This window comes from Poeciliopsis prolifica, unplaced genomic scaffold (assembly GCF_027474105.1).
Source record: "Poeciliopsis prolifica strain line A6 unplaced genomic scaffold, Auburn_PproV2 SCAFFOLD018, whole genome shotgun sequence".
Taxonomy (NCBI): domain Eukaryota; kingdom Metazoa; phylum Chordata; class Actinopteri; order Cyprinodontiformes; family Poeciliidae; genus Poeciliopsis; species Poeciliopsis prolifica.
Genome location: NW_026562393.1, coordinates 7,856,362 through 7,875,391, shown reverse-complemented (window position 1 = coordinate 7,875,391; position 19,030 = coordinate 7,856,362). Strand labels below are relative to the sequence as shown.

The following is a 19,030-nucleotide window of genomic DNA, read 5'->3' as shown; positions in this document are numbered from 1 at the left end:
GCGGGAGCGCCATCTTTGAAATGGCTGCCTTGGTTATTCGGTAAGTGGCTGGCAGATCCGCCTGACCCATCAAGGGTTGGTTAAGTCAAAGAACTGTTCCAGTGGTGGGTCCAGAAGACGTCTCAGGGTAGGAGCTGTTGCGGTGCTAAGCTGCTGATGCTAACGTTGTTTGTTGAAGGCCAACGCCAGGCCTCTTGGTGTGCTGGTTTGGTTTGATTCTCTGCTGAGGGTCAAACCAAACCCAATGAGTTGAGAAGGATTCTGCTGTTGTCTATCCTTCTGTCTTTGCTGTGGTCTTGTGACCTGTGGAGGTTTAGGTGTAACTAAAATCTGAAGTTCCTGGCTTAAAGTTGACATTATCATAGCTGCATCAGTGTAATATTTATCTTTCCAATGAATATGTTTTTGGATGAAAATAAGGTCTTTATACACAATTGTTTTGTACCTACTTAATATTTAATTTGAAATTTAGGATTCAGCACACTAATTGCTGTTGAAATTAACCTACTAATAGGTTAATATATCAACCTATTATTCCATCCTCATTTTCCCATCATACACATATGGTTCTATGACTCTTATCACACGCTATGACTTTCATTTTTATTTTAATATCACTCAACATTTAATAACTGCAATGGCTTGACATGCTAAATATAGACACACTCATTGTTTAATAAGTCTCGTTGTTTGCACCTGTTTTTCTATGTACAAACCTTCAGTTTGTGAAATGTTTCATTTAATGAAAGAGAGGTAGAGCAATTTCTACATGTTTATCTAACCTGGAAGTGTTTAACTTTAGCAAATTACGTCTTCATCTGCTGTCCACAATGAAAATATTATGGCTAAAAATACAATGATGGATATCACATAGCACATTGCAAAAATCTTGTTGATTCTTCTATCCAGTTTGGTCCAATAGCCTCTCTTTTCTTCCTGCTTATCGGTGTTGAGAAACGTAATAATTTTCTTCATCTCCCTCAGTTCATCTGAAAACCTCTCCAATGACAGTTCACCCTCTGTGTGTCCGACGCTGGTATCCTGCAGAAATAGAGGTTTTTCACAAGTGTTTTTGAATGGATCCAAAGAAACTCAATGTATTTTAAATGTATGCAGATCCCCTGATCTTTTTAATTTCTTACATTTTTTTACAGTATTCTATAATGTATTGGCATTTTAATTGACAAACCAACACAAAACAGTACCTGCAAAATAGAATGGAAACTTGTGGATGAAAGACTGTATTTAGCCCCTTAACTTTTACCAATAAGTAAAGAGTATACAGTTTTGGCCTAAATATGAAAAATATATTAATGGTGTGAAACTAACACTGCACATCATGGTAGAACATGGTGGTTGCAAGCTTACTGCGACCTTCATTCAGGACAAGAGAGCAACTCCAGAAAAACTTTAATTTTAGTGGAGAGTATGTGGGAAAACCTAAAACTGATCTGTCTGCACATTCTTCATATAATTTACTGAGCTTAAGTGATTTTGCCCAGATGAACTGTCAACAATGTCCATCCTTACATGAGCCATGATAGTTTTACCAAAACAGACTTGCAGCTGTTTTGCATCACAAACACTCTTAACGTTATCTTAAGCTTTTTAGGTTGTCAAATAAAATCCCAATAAATGTGGTAGATGTTTGTGATTGTAACATGACAAAATGTTTCAAAAGATCACGGGGTAAGAATACTTTTACAAAGAGCTGTAATAAATTGAAGCTTATTACACTCCTGTCAGTAAAACATTTTAGTTTAAACATGTTTACACACTTACAGATTATATTAGTAACTTCTGAAAGATCACCTTTCATGTGTTAAATGAATGCTTGTTATGAACTAAGGCTTTAAATAGAAATTTTTAACCTCTTTAGCTGCAGACCTTTTAAATCCTGATATATCATTCAAAGATGCACTATATGTCTTCAATGCTGTACGGTGTTAAAGATGTAAAAAAGAAGAAGAAAAAAAGTGGAGTTTGTTAAACTAAAATGTAAGGAATTAGCATGAATGTTCAGTTTGTGTAATCGGCCAATGACTTTCTGTTTTATACCCCCCAGGTTTGATTCTTGGGCTTTTTCGTCGTCTTCTGATGCAGAATCCTTCCCACAAAAATGGTCTCCATGAGGCTGAGCAGCATCATCGTAAATATCCCAAAGCAGTAACTGAAGGGGTCAAGCAGTATTTGTTATTTAACACAATCATCCATGGCATTCCAGAACTATAATTTCATGAATGTTTAATTTTGAGCTTCATTACTTATAAGTGGAATCCTGGCAGAAGAAGAGGGCAAAATATCATTGAGAATAAGCTGCATAACTGTGACGGCCAACAGTACAGTGACTTTAAAGCCAACTTTTTCACCACCAGTGTCTGACAAGAGGAATGAAGCTAAGTCCAGACACAAGAGGTAGAGAATAGGCAACAAGAAGTTGACAATATAGATTACAGAGCGCCTTTTCATCGTGATCTGTAAAACAAAAAGGTGAGAATCAAAATACAAACAAATTCTTGCATTGCAAACAATTTCCTATTACATGACTAAAAATGACACACACAAAAAAATACTCACAGGAAAATATAAATGTCCAATTATTTTCCAGTTATGGACTGTCATCTCGCAGAACAACCACTCGTATTGTGTTATCATCTTCTGGATCTTCTTTGTGTATGTGATATGGCCATAGCGGCTTTTCTGGTATAAATCTTCTGCTGAGGTGAAAAAATGTTTCTCAACAGGAAGAAAAAATGAAATTTATGTGGCATGTTTACAATAAAGCATGGTGTAAAGTTGCCAAAAACACCACTTACAATCATACATATTTGAGAGGAATGTGATGTTGCAGGTTTGCATATCAAAAGGAAATTTGTACACATGCATCCTGCAGTTGGTCATCACCACTTGATTGCTGCTAAACTCTGTGATGCCATTGAAATTAATCTTGAGATAGGGACTTGTAAGAGACTTTTCCTTTTCTACCCTGCAGGAAAAATATACCTCTATCATCACTTATAATGTTCTGTCTCTAAGCAGCTTGACTGTTAAATAATAAGTCATTTATATACTGAGTGGATAAGCTTACATCTCCTTAATAGTTATGTATGGCTTCCACAAAAGTTCACTTGGAACTATGACTTTGTCGATTTCACAAAAGTCATCTGGAGACCACCTAATGAAGTCGTTGGCCCATTCCTAGAGAAGGAAAGATTAGGTTAACAGATATAACTTCATGCTCTAAAACCTATGTTTAAGGTAAATCTTACCATTTTAACACCAAGATGAGTCACAAAAGTCTGGTCGACCTCTTTCTGGTAAAACAAAATCAAAACAGAATGAGTGAAGAGATTTAGTACAGCTTACTGTACGACACTCAAAGAAAATGAGATCAAAATGAACTGCTATGAAATATTAGAAGTAGCAAAGAGGCTAAATTGTGTTGGTGTAGTGTTTTTCACATGTCAAAAAACAATTTAATGTAAAAACAAGCATAAAGACATGAAGATAAAACATGAATGTAAGATGTATAAAGCCAGGCTGAATAAATGAGTATTCAGTTATTTCAGCAGAATTAAGACAGTGCAAAGATGAAGGCAACACATTCCTTAATCTCTGAGGATGCATCCCTTCTGATTTCTGGACATTAATGGACCATCAGCACTCTTAATATCAAACAAATTCACACTGGGGTGTAGATACACATCATTTCTTGGGGGATTTGCAAATTTAATTCATTGTACTGCCCTGTTGTGTTACCCACAGCGCCTTCTAGTGGCAAGTGTGGAGAACTAAAACAAATATTTCAGCTTTTTCTGCAAAATTGTTTCTCATGTTTCTCTAATGAGTGCGGTGTGTATAACCGATGTCAGTCGATAGTTTTTATAATTAAATTAGATTTAGTAAGAAAGGGGAAATAAAAGGCAAATCACAGTATCACAGTAACTCTCTCATCATGTTGGCTGGGAATGTTTTGAGGCAGAATTACTGCTTCATTTCACGTAAAAGGAAAGACAATATGCAAGCTGAGAAACAAACAGACCTGAGGGAACAGGTTTAACCCATGAAGGGAGAAAGTTTTATTGCCAGAAGCTGTGTTCAAAAACAAGAACAAGATATTCGTGCTGGAAGCTTGAAATCTGAGCCAAAGAGGGTCAGATTTCACAAAGAGTGGAGGATGTTCATAAGCAAGTAGGACTTGACTGCGAAAGTACTTTCCTATCCAGAAAGAACTTCCATCAATGGAAGACATATTAATACACAAGTTTTTTTTTAAATCTGCTTTTAGTTTGATTCCCAGCTCAGAAATCAATGCACTGCATCTTTCTTTCAATGCATTTTGCTCTTCAGATCTCTCCATTTTATATTGTGAAGTTAAGCCAAATGTGGAGGAATAACCACAGGGCAGCAGAACTTCCTGGAATACAATCAAGATTGCCTTTGATGTCACCACTAATGTTGCAGGAGCTAAGGCTGTCGTGATTTGAGAAAATAAAAACTAAGCAATGTATTTAATTTTTTTACAAAGCAGCTACATAAAATAACCAACAGGTTGTACTGCAGTGATATCTATCATAGGAAATACATTATTGAAATGTTTGGGGTTATTTTTCAAAAAGCTAAAAGAGTTAGTTAATGACTTTCAAATTTTATGTGTGGAAAGTTGTAACAACTTCTCTCTTGATTACTTTAATATAGTAGAAAAAAAACCATAACAACTTACAACATCCAGAATGGCCCAGGGATTTACTGTGAGAACCACCTCAAGAGGGCGGTTATGTTTCTTGACAGGCAGTCCCATGATGTACATAGCATTGTCTTTGCTCAGGTTAAGGTGATTCAGAATGTCATAATCTGTACATCCCTCTGCTGAAATATCAAAAATAGTTGGAATCAGTAAAATATTGTTTTAAAGTATTTTGTGTTAATAATTTTCACATTTAGTAATATGTTTTGGCCTGAGATAATGTCTGCAAATATGTTAGCGTAAGTCTTTTCTTTTCTCCCACCAAACCAGTGGAATAGAAAAGATTGCTTTAGTTAAAATATAGCTAAATCTACTGAATCTCAGTTCATTTACAACAACAATGCAAAGACAGTTTTTCCACAAACAGATGCTTTAACTTGTACTTTGTGGCGGCTTTTTTCCCACCATCCTGGCAACAACTCCGCCTGTTAAACAACATAGACATTGTTTTTGTTTCAATGCTACAAAAATGCAGTTTATTATCTTCTGTATTAGAAGGCTTGATTTTAGAGCATCACTAATCTAGTTAATCAGCTTCAGAGCTTTGTAAAGTAAAACACTTAAACACAGAACAGCTGCTAGGAGCCACAGAACCGACTGTGGCAGAACCACAGAGGCCAAACTGAATGGCATTAATCTTATTGTTATTAAGGTTAAGAAAGTTCAATGTCATCTGTGATTTAATATCACATATAAAACTCAATAGCTGTTACACTGAATAGTTGTTTCTACATTTAGTCAGATAGATATACACTGCAAAAACACAAAGTATTTTTGGTCTTGTTTCAGCAAAGTGTACATTTATTTAGCAAATTAATTCACTTATGACAAGACATTTTTCCTCATGTTATGAATTATACAATCTACCAGAGGAACTATGACTTTTTCTACAGTTTCAAGGAATTATTGATTCCAAACAAGGTCCTATTTCTTGCTTAAAAGCCACCTATAAGTTTGGTAATATTTTAGATTTTTGCAGTGATCTCCACTTTTATGAAAGTGGAGATTTTTCATAAAACTAGACTCAGGAAATATAAAATATGAACAGAAAACGAATAAAACCTGATGCCGGCAGAGAGGAAAATTTCAGTTTAAGCCGAGCCCTAATTGTAAACTGTTTCAAAACAGATTTTTGTGTTCAGCAAAGACGCCTTTAGATTCAACATCCCAAGAAAAACATCACTAATACTTCAAAGGTATGGGCTCTATAACAGTAGGATTAATAATAATTTGATTGATCCAGACAGGATACGTCAATATTTAACAAAATCGAATGGTTTCTAGTGCAGTGACCCAATGACAGACACTTTAGAGCAACTTGAAAGGCTCTCATTCGTCTAATATTGAAAAGTGGACAATAATCACAAAGATCTTCTATGCATCACACAATAGAAATATGTCATTTAAAATCCTGAAAGTGATCCATGCCACTATATTAAAAAAATAACATTTTAAACAATAGACATTCACTCTACAACAAAGTTTCAACTTACATGGTAGGAGGAGCAGAAAATACAAATTTATGAGCCTCATAGTTGTTGCACTTCAGTATGTATCTTAATCTATCTGTGAGGGGATTCTTCTGTCTGAACGCAACCAGAACAGAGTAATAAGTGTAATGATGCTAAATTTGCCTGTTCGAATGAACAGAAAGCTGCAAGAAAAGGGCCAACACCCTAAGCACTCGACTGTTTATGTCATAGAAGGACTTGTGTCCATTTGAGCAGATAAAATGATAAAACCACAGCTTTTACATTTTCTCAACTAATTGGCAAAGTATTGATGAGAAACACTCTAGTACTTATCGTCAAATAATTGTTGCCTTCAAATAGAGCTACTTATTCTTATATTATCAATTAAGTAGTTGGAGGAGTTCTTAATGTACTTGTAAGAAAAAGAGTTATTCTTTCAGATGTTTTCAATTGGACTTTTCTAACGTGCCGTTAAATGGGGTCGAAATCCACTGCACCACTTTTTCTTTTATGTTCAATCCAGGATTGTTGCTCCAGATTTTTATTTCTGAAACTGAGAAAGTGAGAACAGACAACAGCAGCGAACACAGGCAAGAAATAACAGAGTGATCGAATTACATTAAGCACAGAGATCAAAAACCACAAAAGTCTCCACACTTATATCTTATCAGTGACCATCATTGATTTTACGCTGAAAACTTTCACCTATCATTTTCATTGTGGTCGTGGTCAGCAGCACTTGCCAAGACAAAATATAAATAGATGAGCAGCCACAAGATGAAATAAGAAACTTAAAATTCAGTTTATTGACCAGAACTACCCTTTCAGGAGGAAATGAATGGAGACATTTTAATGCAGGCATTGGTTTAAGATCACATGAACATTCAAAGTAAAGATTTGAATGTTTTTGAAAGGTTTTGAAAGGTTTATGCAGACTGAATACTGACTCACAAAGTTCTTTGCTTGTTCAAACAACTACAATTTTGCTGTCAAAACAATATCTTCTTGCTTTAACTGGCAGCTACTGTTGAAACATCATAGATTGAATAGAGATTGTGAACTAATGCATCATAATTTAACAGAAATTAACAGAGATTTGTCCATGAAGTAGATTCTGTGTATACCTGGGATCCATTTAAGTATAAATTATCTGAGATGGCACAACAGATTTATTTATGAAAAATATTAATCTCAAATTGCAATATGAAGTTTTGAAGATTTCAGCCATGTATTGGCTGAAAACTTGACTTCAGGGCTTTATCCCCATTAAATTTTATGTTAATTGCTTACATCTAACTTTGTATTATTTCCCTATTTCCCATCTGTAAATCAATAAAAAATGGAATCTCAATACTGATCATCATTTTTCATCATTTTGAAGTCCATAGGCCTCTATATTGTTAAATGTTAAATGTTTTTACTGAAGTCATTTTTTGTTGGTCTACTACTGTTTTTTTTAATGAGAAACTACAATTTGTGTATTTCTAAAGCATTATGCCATATTAATCAGAATCAATATAAGTAGGCAATTAATACAGTAGGTCATCCTGTGTGTAATACTTGGTGAGACATATAAATACTCTTAATTCTGTTATACTTGAATGGAGACAATGAAGTTTGTCCAATTAAATTAGGAGTTTTAGTTTTTAGATTATATTTGTTTTTGAAGTGCACTTCTATATTCTATATCAATGGCAATTCTAACACATAATCAGTTTATTATGCTAAATTTGGAGAAAAATGCATAAGTTCGTCATAAACTGGCATTGTTGAATACCTAAACAAATATGAAAACTGGTGTTTTATGAGAGTGGATTTTTTGTTTATTTACTTATTATGATCAATTAGGCTCTACTTACTTGTTGCTATGTTCAATAGAGCTGATTTTAATGGTAATTTAACAGAAAACCAACATTAAAGGCTGGTGACAAAAACAAAAGGACAGGAGCTGGTAATGTTACAAACCACAATAAATTAATTAAACAAATAAAGTTGCAACATTTTCTTTCTTGAGGACTCCATAATCCATAACCAGATAAATTATTATTAAAAAGCTCACATGGGAAACGTATCTAAACACAATTTTCATTCTTCTTTAAAAATAAAATACTTTTACCTTAAATATACAAACTATTTAGCAAAAAGCTACATTTAGAAATACAACTTTCATTCATCTTCAAAGTTCACAGACACAATAAAGCAAAGGACAAAAACCTCCCAGTATTTTCTTTCATTTGTTTTATTGGAGCGTCTATCAGGGCTTTTATCCAGCAACATGATTCCAGGAATTATTTTGCATTTAGATGTTAAATAACCACAAAAATATATTAGTCTTTTTACCATATTGCAGTTTATTCCAAATGCAGAGATTCACTCTCAGTCTGCAACACTTTTAATATGCTATAATGGACAGCATGACTTTATTCAATTTAACGGCCCATCCAGAGTTTTTAACATGTATACAACAAATGGAAATGCATTAAGAACTTGAATGGAAAGCCATTAAGCTAAACAGTGTGAGATAATGCTTTGCTAACAGCAAAAATGTTCTTTTGCAATTCTACTGTTGTCTGCATGCCAAATGTGGTGACCTTGTATTTATAAACTTAATCACAATAATGTCATTTCACATAGTCACTGTAAGATAATCGGTAAACAATAAAGTACCTAAACAATGCAAGTGATACATACAGACACAAACTTTAAATATATTGAAAATATTAGAAGTTTTTTGCCACTACTTTTAGAAACTGAAACTCATAGATTCATTACAAAGAGTGAAATATTTCAAGCCTTCATTTTTTGTAATCAGTACAGTACATAAATGTAAATGTTTCTATCACATTCTCTAAGTCATTTTCTTACAGGTTTCATTCTACATAAACAGTATTTGATGAATGAGCGTTTAGAAATCTTAACCATGTTTATTTAACTTAATGTAAAAGAGCAGCATCTATACTGGTTTATAACCAATAATAAGGAAAACATATCAAACTGTCAGTCAAAGTTTGGAACACAAAATTATCAGAGTGAAAATGTTTGAAATATTATACAAGTTTTCAAAGACCAACATTGGATTATTTGTTTGTTCTTCTGCAAAATTAATTTATTTGGATTTTGCTCTTTTCTATTCAGAGTACAAAACTTAAAGTTTGGTTAAGTTCAAGTCCAGTTTTTTTTCTCTCTCTCTCATCTCAATGTAACTAAACCAAAACTGCTCAAATAAAAACTCCAGTGTGAAAGCAAACATTTGAGGATGAACCTTTATTGATTGATTATCTTAGATCAGACGACATTCTCTTCAAATTCAAAAACGTACACATATTATACATGTTTATTATATTGATATATTTTTGTCTTCCTGCATGTTTATTTTCAGTTTCATTGCTGTTTCCTGGTCATAAACTAAATTCACATTCATGGCTTAAATTGAATCATGCCTATCATTTATTTTATACACATTTATTTTATTATGAGTCAGCTAAATAGTTACCTGAATATATCTAGACCTTTTTATATGATCTCATTGCTTAAGTAGATGTTTAATATATAGAAATAATGATTAAAATATTTTTAAAATGTAATAGGAAATAGGTAGCGCTAAGTATTGGTATTTTCATGCAGGTAACAGTTCAAAATGATACCCAGTAAGTAATACATACATATTTATGTTGCTTTAAAACTCAGAGCTATAACTGTCTGCTTTGGATTTCTTCAACAAAGAAAGTTCTGCTTCTGTGTGTATTTTTGCAGTCTGTCCTCTTAAAACCCAGCAGCTGCAGCAGATTCCCACCCAGACTGATCTGCTGGAGGAACTGGTTCTTCTCCACCGTCACCACATGCTTGCACTTAGTGATGTTCATTTATTTATTGCTGCATGCATAACCAGAGTTTAAGATAATTTGAATAAAGAAGTATCACATCAAACTTCCCACTACAGTTTGAGATAATAAATAATGTCCTGCATCTAAGCCTGGTACTTCAGTACAGCAGATTACCAGATAGTGTAACAGGAGTGATCCATACCTTATTAGTTTAGAAACTAATTCAAAAACATGCATTAATACAGTTTTGAACATCGACAGACTCCTTTTTTAACTGCTGCTATCAAGGAAATGGCATCTAAACATGACAATCAGCAATAAAAGACAATGAAATGTTCTTCATCAAATTTATCAATAAATTAAAAACAATAGGAGTGACTGATTGTTTGAAAATTGCACTCAAATTCACACTGATGTTATACATCACGAACGTGAACATGTTTAAGAGCTTTCCTCCATTTATCTGATTATGAGAGCCACATATTGAAGATAACACATAAAAACACAATCACAGCTGTTACATAAAAATATGTAAATATCTTGTCAATTGTTTTCGCAATTCTTGCCCAATACCTGGGCTTTTGCTCCATTTTGTTGCTCAGGAATGCCACAGATCTTTTCACTCCCTGCAGTTGGTCAGAGACCTTTTCCACAGCCAGGAATACCTCAGTCAGTCGGTCGCGGCTTCCCTGCAAGAGCGATTCAGTCGGTGGACAAGTTTAACCACATTCATTTTAACAATTAACAGTGGCATATACGTCTCTGGACAAATTTAAGAAACAACTTTAAAAAAATCTGTTTATCTGATTTTACTTTTTATAGGTATATGTTTGAATGAAATGAACACTTTTATTCTATGAACTACTGACAACATGTCACTGAAATTCAAAGCAAAAATTGTTTTATTTATTTGCAGAAAATGAGAAATGGTCAAAGTAACCAAAAAGATTAATTGCTTTCAGACCTCAAATAATGCAAAGAAAGCAAATTCATATTCATTTAGAAACAACACTATTGTTTTAACTCAGGAAGAGTTCAGAAATCAATATTTGGTGGAATAACCAGGGGGTTTTCAACGGGGTTCAGTGCAGTATTGATTTTATTTTTTCATTTTTTTCCAGAGTTTCATATCCAAAACTCTCCAATTCAAGCTCCTCTGAAAATGTTTCTGCAGTGTTATAACATATATTCCATAAATTAGCAATGTATTGTTTTGTATGCCTGGCGGTTTGTCTTGTGTCTCCATGTTGCCCTAACCAGGGTGCATAGAGCCTCACCCAATGACTGCTAAATATTTATATATATATATATATATAAATATATATATATATATATATATATATATATATATATATATATATATATATATATAATATATATATATATATATATTAATATATATATATATAAATATTGATTGATAAGCTAAATCCCATAAACACATCAACAGCAATACTTTTTGTCAAACCCAAATTGGTTTTTCTTGTTCAATCTGAGTTCAATGTTGTATTGCAAGCTGTAACACTAACCTCTTTGTCAATAGATGGGTATTGATCAGCAGTTTCATCAAATGTGGATGAGCAATGAAAGCATTTCTTCATCTCTGAGAAAGACAAATAAGTGGACATAGTTTTAAATGCAGTGCAGCCATATAATAAAATCACAGAGCGATAAGCTGTGTTTGGATTAATAGATGTTCATCTTTACCATGCTCTTCATTCAAACTTTGGGCATCGTCCTTGGACGCTGAGTCCTTCTCTAACAGATTGATTACCACGATAGTCTCCAGCAGGCTGAGCAACATTAGTCCAAAAATCCCAAGGATGAACACCACTAAGAGGAGCCAACAACACATTAATAAAACACTGGATCGGTATATTTTGCTCTTGGTCAAAATAGTGGGAGCCTGTTTACTTGGTTCTAATCAAAGTCAGTCAAACCCTCTACTAGTGTTAACCTTTCTCTTCTATTTGGTACTATATTCTTATTTCAGTTTAAGTTGATTTTTGCCTTTTTGGTACCTACTGTACCTACTTCCTTTCCGTGTTCTTGTCCACCATCTTTGCTACACGCTCAACTGCATAAGTTACACCTATAAATGTTATTTGAGGGAAAGTTCCCATATTTATTTATTTTTTCTTACCTAAAAGGGGAATTTTGCTTGATGTAACAGGTAGAATCTCGATGACAATAAGTTGCATCACAGTGACGGCGAGCAGGACAGTGGTCTTGAAGCCGATCTTCTCCCCTCCACCATGTGGCAGGAGGAGGGAGAAAAAATCCAGACACAAGAAGAAGAGGATCGGCAGCACAAAGCTAACAAAGTGGAGGGCAGATTTTCTCCTTATTTCTATCTGTAAACAGATGTGGGAGATGATTTGAAATACTTGGTTTTTGATTTAAGAATCAGCAATATTGGCATCTTTTTGTAAGTGAATTTGTACAAAAAAGAATATGGCTATGAAGTTTATAAATATACCAAAAGTGAAGGGTAAATTTGCTGAGCCAAGCTGCAGAGTTGAGCAGTAAATTCTTTATTAACCACTTAATTGCAGTACTTCAAAGTGATCTGTACATTATACATCATAAATGCAGAAGTTGGCAACTACAGTAGCTTTAGCAGCAAGAACTGCACTGGAAAACAACCAACACAACTTGGCTCAGCGAAACTAAGACAATATAAAATGTAGAGATCGCTGTCTGTAGAACATACTTACAGTGTAAACAACAACGGTTTGATCGTATCCATAATGGTTCACTGAATAACTGGTGACAGACATGTCGACCAACAACCACTCAAAATCTTTCGACATCATTTTCTGAGCCCACTTTGATATAACTGATCTATTTCCTAGTACGTTGACTTGTAATTCATGTTCTAAGATGAACAGAAAAGCAAGAAAACAACAGTTAGGCTTATAACAAGGCATCAAGAAGTCAATGTCAATGCAACATGTATTTTAGATTTAATTTTCAACAATTTCCGAATCAGAAAGTTGTTGTGTATCTTTTTGATCTACCAATGAAAATTTAATTTAAAATGTTGTATTCGTTTAATTATACAAAGAAAAACTGAACTCACCTCCATACAAGTAGGATTTGAAAGTGATGTTGCACGTCTGAATGTCGAAAGGGAATTTGTGAACATGCATCTTACAGGTGCTGATCACAATCTGGTCATTGCTAAATTCAACCAACCCATTGCTGTGTATTTTGAGAAAAGGGCTTGGAGGAGCTTTGTCCTTCTCTATCCTGTGAAAGATGCAATGATAGATTTCAAATATTGAATATTGTGGGAACGCTGCTTTTTAACAGCCAATAGCAAAACAAAATATCTCTTTACACATTTATATTTTAAATGTCTGTATCAAGAAGAAAGTGTTTGCTTGCGTAAACAGAGGATACACAAGGCTGAGCACGGACATGAAGCACATAGACAAGAAGCACAGGAGTCTGAGTGGAAAGTTCATGACTCTTGAATTATGAGTCTTAACTTAATCAATCAATCAAATTTTATTTGTGTAGCACATTTCAGCAGCAAGCATTTCAAAGTGCTTCACATCATAAACACAAGAACACAAAGTCATGCAACATATAATAGACAATACATTGTTACATATTACATTTCAAATACAGTTATAAACAGGTGTGTTTTTAATTGCAATTTAAAAGAAGTCAGGGTTTCCGCTGTTTTACAGTTTTCTGGAAGTTTGTTCCAAATTTTTGGTGCATAGATGCTGAAAGCTGCTTCTCCTCTCTTGGTTCTGGTTCTGGGGATGCAGAGCAGACCAGAACCAGAAGACCTGAGAGTCTGGAAGGTTGATATAACAACAGCAGATCTTTGATGTATTGTGGTGCTAAACCGTTCAGTGATTTATAAACTAACAACAGTATTTTAAAATCTATACTTTGAGCTACAGGGAGCCAGTGGAGGGACTTTAAAACTGGTGTTATGTCTCTATCTTCCTGGTTCTAGTGAGAACGCGAGCAGCAGCGTTCTGGATCAGTTGCAGGTGTTTGATTGATTTGTTGGACAGGCCTGTGAAGATGCTGTTGCAATATTCAATGCGACTAAAGACAAACGCATGGATGAGTTTCTCTAGATCTGGCTGAGACATTAGTCCTCTAATCCTGGAGATGTTCTTCAGGTGATAGAAGGCCGACTTTGTAACTATCTTTATGTGGCTCTGAATGTTCAGGTCAGAGTCCATCACCACTCCCAGGTTTCGGGCCTGATCGCTAGTTTTTAGTTGTAATAACTGAAGCTGTGCATTGACTCTAGATCGTTCCTCTTTAGGTCCAAAAATAATGACTTCAGTTTTGTTTTTGTTCAGCTGGAGAAAGTTTTGGCACATCCACACATTTATCTGTTCTAAACATTTATTCAGTGATTGGATGGGTTCAGTATCACCTGGTGACATCGTAATGTAGAGCTGAGTATCATCTGCATAATTATGGTAGCTAATATTATTTCCTGTTATAACCTGGGCTAGCGGGAGAATATAAATATTAAATAAGAGGGGTCCTAAGATTGAATCTTGGGGTACCCCACATGTGACCTTTGACCTCTTTGATGAGAAGTTTCCAATTGAAACAAAGAAATCCCTGCTTAATGATGCGGTTTAAATCAAACATAATATGCAAGAAAAAATGTCCTCACCTAGCTAAAGAGCAAACATTTCTCTTTTATTTTTATTCACAATATCAAGTTAAACTAATTATTTTACTTCAAGTTATTCTTTCAAATGGCATGAGCAAAATTTCTGATCTGATAATGAATTCTGCTCAAAAACATTCAGTGTGAATAGAACATTTCCCTCAGGCTTTGCAAATTCAAAATAAACATTTGTCTTCACACAAGCGTCAGATCAATGTAACGCACTTCCATCTCAGGATGCAAAAACATGCCGCTAAGCACTCTGGGAAATAGTTCTTCTCCTGTCTTTTCTTCATTTGATTTTTTTTAAGCGCTATAGTTTATTCAACTGTTGGACAAAATTAATAAAACGTTAACAAACTTATTAATGTGAATTTATCTTTCACAAACTCACATTTAGGTTCAAAATCTGAAACTTGATAAATTTATTTGACTTAATGAGTAGAAGATGGTAGATGCAACTAAATGTGGCTCAAATGTTTACAGTGTAGCTCAAACATGATGCCATACTGGTTTTGAGCAAAACTGTGGGAAACAACAGGATGTTTAACCATTTTACTGAAGAAAGAGTGGCTGTTAAAACACCCACCAGTAGGAGAAACCAGTTGGTAATTTAAATGCTTACTTTAAACCTGAAGCACACTTGTACTCTCAGTCCCTCAGGACTCTACAGTACATGTCTACTCACATCTCTTCAATTGTCATGTCTGGCTTCCACAATAATCCTGTTGGAACAATTATGTCTGAAATTCCACAGAAGTCATCTTTATTCCATTTGGTGTAATCATTTTCCCAGTCCTGAATGGAAAAATTAAATTCTTTATTTAACCATGCATGAAGCATGGTTAAATAAAGAATGCAACTTAAAAAGTATTAAATTGTTTTTTATTAAGTAGTCATTTATAAAATGCATCTTTTTCAGAGATAACTCACCATGTAAATCCAAACATATGCAACGAATGTCTGATCTGTCTCTTTCTGTGCATAAAGAAATAAACGTTGAAAATTTCAGTTTGAAACAACATTTAATACAAATATAGTTTTGACCAGAGTAATGAAACTTGTGAATCTTTTACTTTATGTACTTTAACTTTTATGCCAGTTTTTCATAACTGCAGTTCCAGTTTAGAGCCATGGAAAAAATAGAAAACATAAAGTAAAACTACATCCTGTGATTCAACAGCTGTCACTTTTAGCAGCACTAACGTAAAGCAGACATTACTGTCTTGAGCAGTTACTGTGAGATATTTGTACATTTAATTAGTTTCAGACATGGTCTTGCAAATTATTGCTAAAAATGTCTCATGTCTCATAATATTTCCCAGACTGATGGACATTTATCTCTGTAATGTCCACCGTAATGTCTTTCCGACTTGGCATTGTGTTAATAAACACTTGTCTTCTCTGGACCAACAAGCTGCTGAAATTATTGATTTTCAAGGGAAACCATTTGAAATAAAACAGATTCCTTAGAGAGAGGGCAATTGCTATAGTAAAACAGAATCTAACAAAAAATAAATATCGTTTATGACTTATTATAATATAATAATTTAACATGAGAATCAAAGTAAAAGAAAAAAAAATTAAAAGTCAGAAATTTAAAATCCCCAACAAAAATCAAAAGAACCCTGTCAAAAAAAAAGAAAAAAAGAAAAAGAACATTATGGCTTACCACATCCAGGATGGCATAGACCATCATTTCAAGGTATAAGAATGTTTTATGTGTATGATCTTTAACAGGTCTGCTCACGGTGAAGGTTTCATTATCTTTGTTCAAATGCAGATGATTTAGAACATCCTTGTAACTGCAGGTGGATGCTGCAAACAGAATAAAAACTTTATGATAAGAGAAAAACGGGAAAACCACAAAATGCAATCATGTAAAGCTTTGTGTGTAAAGTGGCAAAGCACAAAGTCTCATTGTGTTGTTATGGTTCCTTATCGTAGCCTGACAGTTGAAAAACTCTCAACCAAGAATTCACAAGTTTAGTTAAAACTGCCAGAGAGTTGACTGTAAAGTGAAACGTAAAATTTTTTGTTGAAGCAATGAGCTGGAAAGTAACATTGTTTCATCGGATCTCTTTCCTTCATTAATTGAAGGAAGAAATTTCTGTCTCCACATGTGCAAAGCTGGTAAAGATTTATCTAAAAAGACCTGCTGCTGTTTCTGCAGTTCTGCAAAATAAATACACACAAGACAGTTTTCTCTTTTTTAATTGTGAAAAAATAATTAAATCCTTTCAATTTCCTTTCATTTTGAAAGGAAATTGAAAAATTGAAAAATCTACATTAAATTTCCTTTCATTTTGAAATTATTATTTACTCTATGGAGGTCACTTACATAAGTTTGAAATAAGAACAATTGAATCCTGTGATTGTAACATAAGTTATTTTTCTACTATCCAGCTCTGATACATTTCCTCCTAAAGGGTTTAAAAACGGAGATTAACATGATTACATTACACACAATAATTTACAAGAAACAAATGAGTCAGGGTTTACCTTTTTTATCAGAAGTCTGGTTTGATGTCAAATTTGAAAAATCTGTAAATACATAATTTGTTGCATTTTCAAGTGTCACTGGAAAAAAATCACAGCATAAATTGTTTATAGATTCTATCATTCATGTTAGACTATTACAATATTTTCAAGACAGCAATCAGAGCAGATTGATTCACAGAAACTGGATTACCTGAAATGTTGTTAAAGCTCTGACTGGACATCAGTGGGTCATCATAAACATCTGGTGAAACACAGCTGCCTAACAGTAGAACACATATTTCTTTGAGTATTTTCTGAATACATAATTTACATCGTCATCAATAAAAATCCACCTTTGTGTTGGACGACAAACACGTTACATTGTTTAACACGTCCACTCAATTTAAAATTTCATACAACCTTTCTTTGGCTCTATTTTTTATTTTCAAAAGGCATTTTCATAATTCATTTATCTTTTTTTTATTAGCTGCTGCTTTTATTAGCTGCTTTTATGTGTTAAAATTCACCCATTCTATTTTGTGTTTAAAACACATCAGTGATGCTTGGTCAACAGTCAGAGCTCCAAGCAGTGGCTGCTAGTGATCCACTTTGAACTGGTTCCATTCAGAAATCTAAACGTTTATAAAAAAAAATATCTGGTATTTCTCATTTTTATAATAATACAAATTTACAAATCAGTGTATCGACACTGAGTTTGATTAAAATATGGACCTTTCTACATTAGTAATCCACAGAAAAAATAGTGCAGCTATTTTTTTGTTGCATATTTGGTCTGATAAGCAACAAACACACAAAAACAATCTGAATACATAGATGCAATTAAGATTTTTATAAATATTTATTATTCAGCTCAATCAAATGTTACCTATGAATAGGGGTCAAAAATCCCCATGCGAACAGCATCTCTAAAATATTAATTCAGTTACTTATCGCAACATACAAAGTTCAATCCAATTCATACTCAATGAGGCCATGAAATTTTTACTCAAACAACTAAAGACGTTCAGACGACAGAAATATTCACTGCATGAAATGATCTCATCTTACCTGTGAGGAGAAACATGAAGCAAGTTAAAGTAAAAATCATTGTCTGAGAGGTCAGTCTGCAGCTCTGTCCTGTTTGATGTGATGCGTTAAAATCTCTATCAAGAAAAGCCAACCTCCTCAGCACTTGGAGTCTCTCTGTTTAACAGCATTTCTAATTTCCGTTGTGGTTTGGGATGAAAAGATAGGAGAAATGGAAGAGATTCTCTTCCAGGAAGTAAAGAAAAAAAAAACTAATAAAACGTCCTTTTAGCAACAGTCAACAAAGTACTGAGGCCACAATGCAAGATGTCAGTGATTTAAAGGCTTCTGAAAATAAGTGAAAATAAGTTAATACATTATTTTTAAAGATTTAATGAAGTATTTTTAAAAATCTCATTGAACTTGGGCTATTTGTATTAATATTTTATAAAAAGTTAAGGTTCTAGGCGTGGAAAAACTTTAACTTCTTCACATCAAAAACTCAAAAGGCGGTTCTGCAGTGTTGATTTAGAGGCTGCAATACAAATGCACTCTTTTCAGATTTTATTAGAAAGAAAATTTGCAATATTCATGTTTTATGACAAAGACGATTGCAGTTAAAGTGCTCTGTTCTTGTATGAAGCCTGACTGGTGTGACTGAAACTAGCATATAGATGCCTCACTTATGTGGAATTCCGATATTTTAGTTTTAAACGGGAAAGAGTTTAGAAAGAGAAAGAGTTTTCTAGAGTAATAAGATCACCATTTTTTGACAAGAACTGCTGCAAAGATCCAAGAGTAATGGATCTTTCCTTAAAAATGG

General features: G+C 33.8%; 1 protein-coding gene and 1 pseudogene across 1 annotated transcript; both read right to left on the bottom strand.

Annotated features, from left to right (window-relative positions):
• Positions 1–591: 591 nt before the first annotated feature.
• Positions 592–6,391, bottom strand: LOC129368129 (5-hydroxytryptamine receptor 3A-like; annotated as a pseudogene).
• Positions 6,392–8,474: 2,083 nt separating this feature from the next.
• LOC129368127 (5-hydroxytryptamine receptor 3A-like) lies at positions 8,475–18,310 on the bottom strand. The gene is made up of 12 exons (XM_055042978.1): positions 18,250–18,310; positions 17,393–17,461; positions 17,203–17,280; positions 16,373–16,518; positions 15,634–15,678; positions 15,389–15,498; positions 13,126–13,295; positions 12,761–12,921; positions 12,187–12,397; positions 11,751–11,876; positions 11,573–11,646; positions 8,475–10,732 (listed from the first exon to the last, which is right to left on the bottom strand). Exons 1-12 carry the CDS (start codon positions 18,287–18,289, stop codon positions 10,511–10,513), a joined length of 1,452 nt encoding a protein of 483 aa, XP_054898953.1. The 5' UTR covers positions 18,290–18,310; the 3' UTR covers positions 8,475–10,510.
• Between the last annotated feature and the right edge of the window lie 720 nt (positions 18,311–19,030).

What these genes read in the sequence shown, in the direction of transcription:
- LOC129368127 (XM_055042978.1), bottom strand. Translation starts at nt 18,289, where the DNA reads ATGATTTTTACTTTAACTTGCTTCATGTTTCTCCTCACAG. An exon ending in GAGCTTTAACAACATTTCAG is followed by an intron (nt 17,281 to 17,392) that starts GTAATCCAGTTT and finishes ATTTTTTTCCAG; the next exon opens with TGACACTTGAAAATGCAACA. An exon ending in TCTATGCCATCCTGGATGTG is followed by an intron (nt 15,679 to 16,372) that starts GTAAGCCATAAT and finishes CTTTATGCACAG; the next exon opens with AAAGAGACAGATCAGACATT.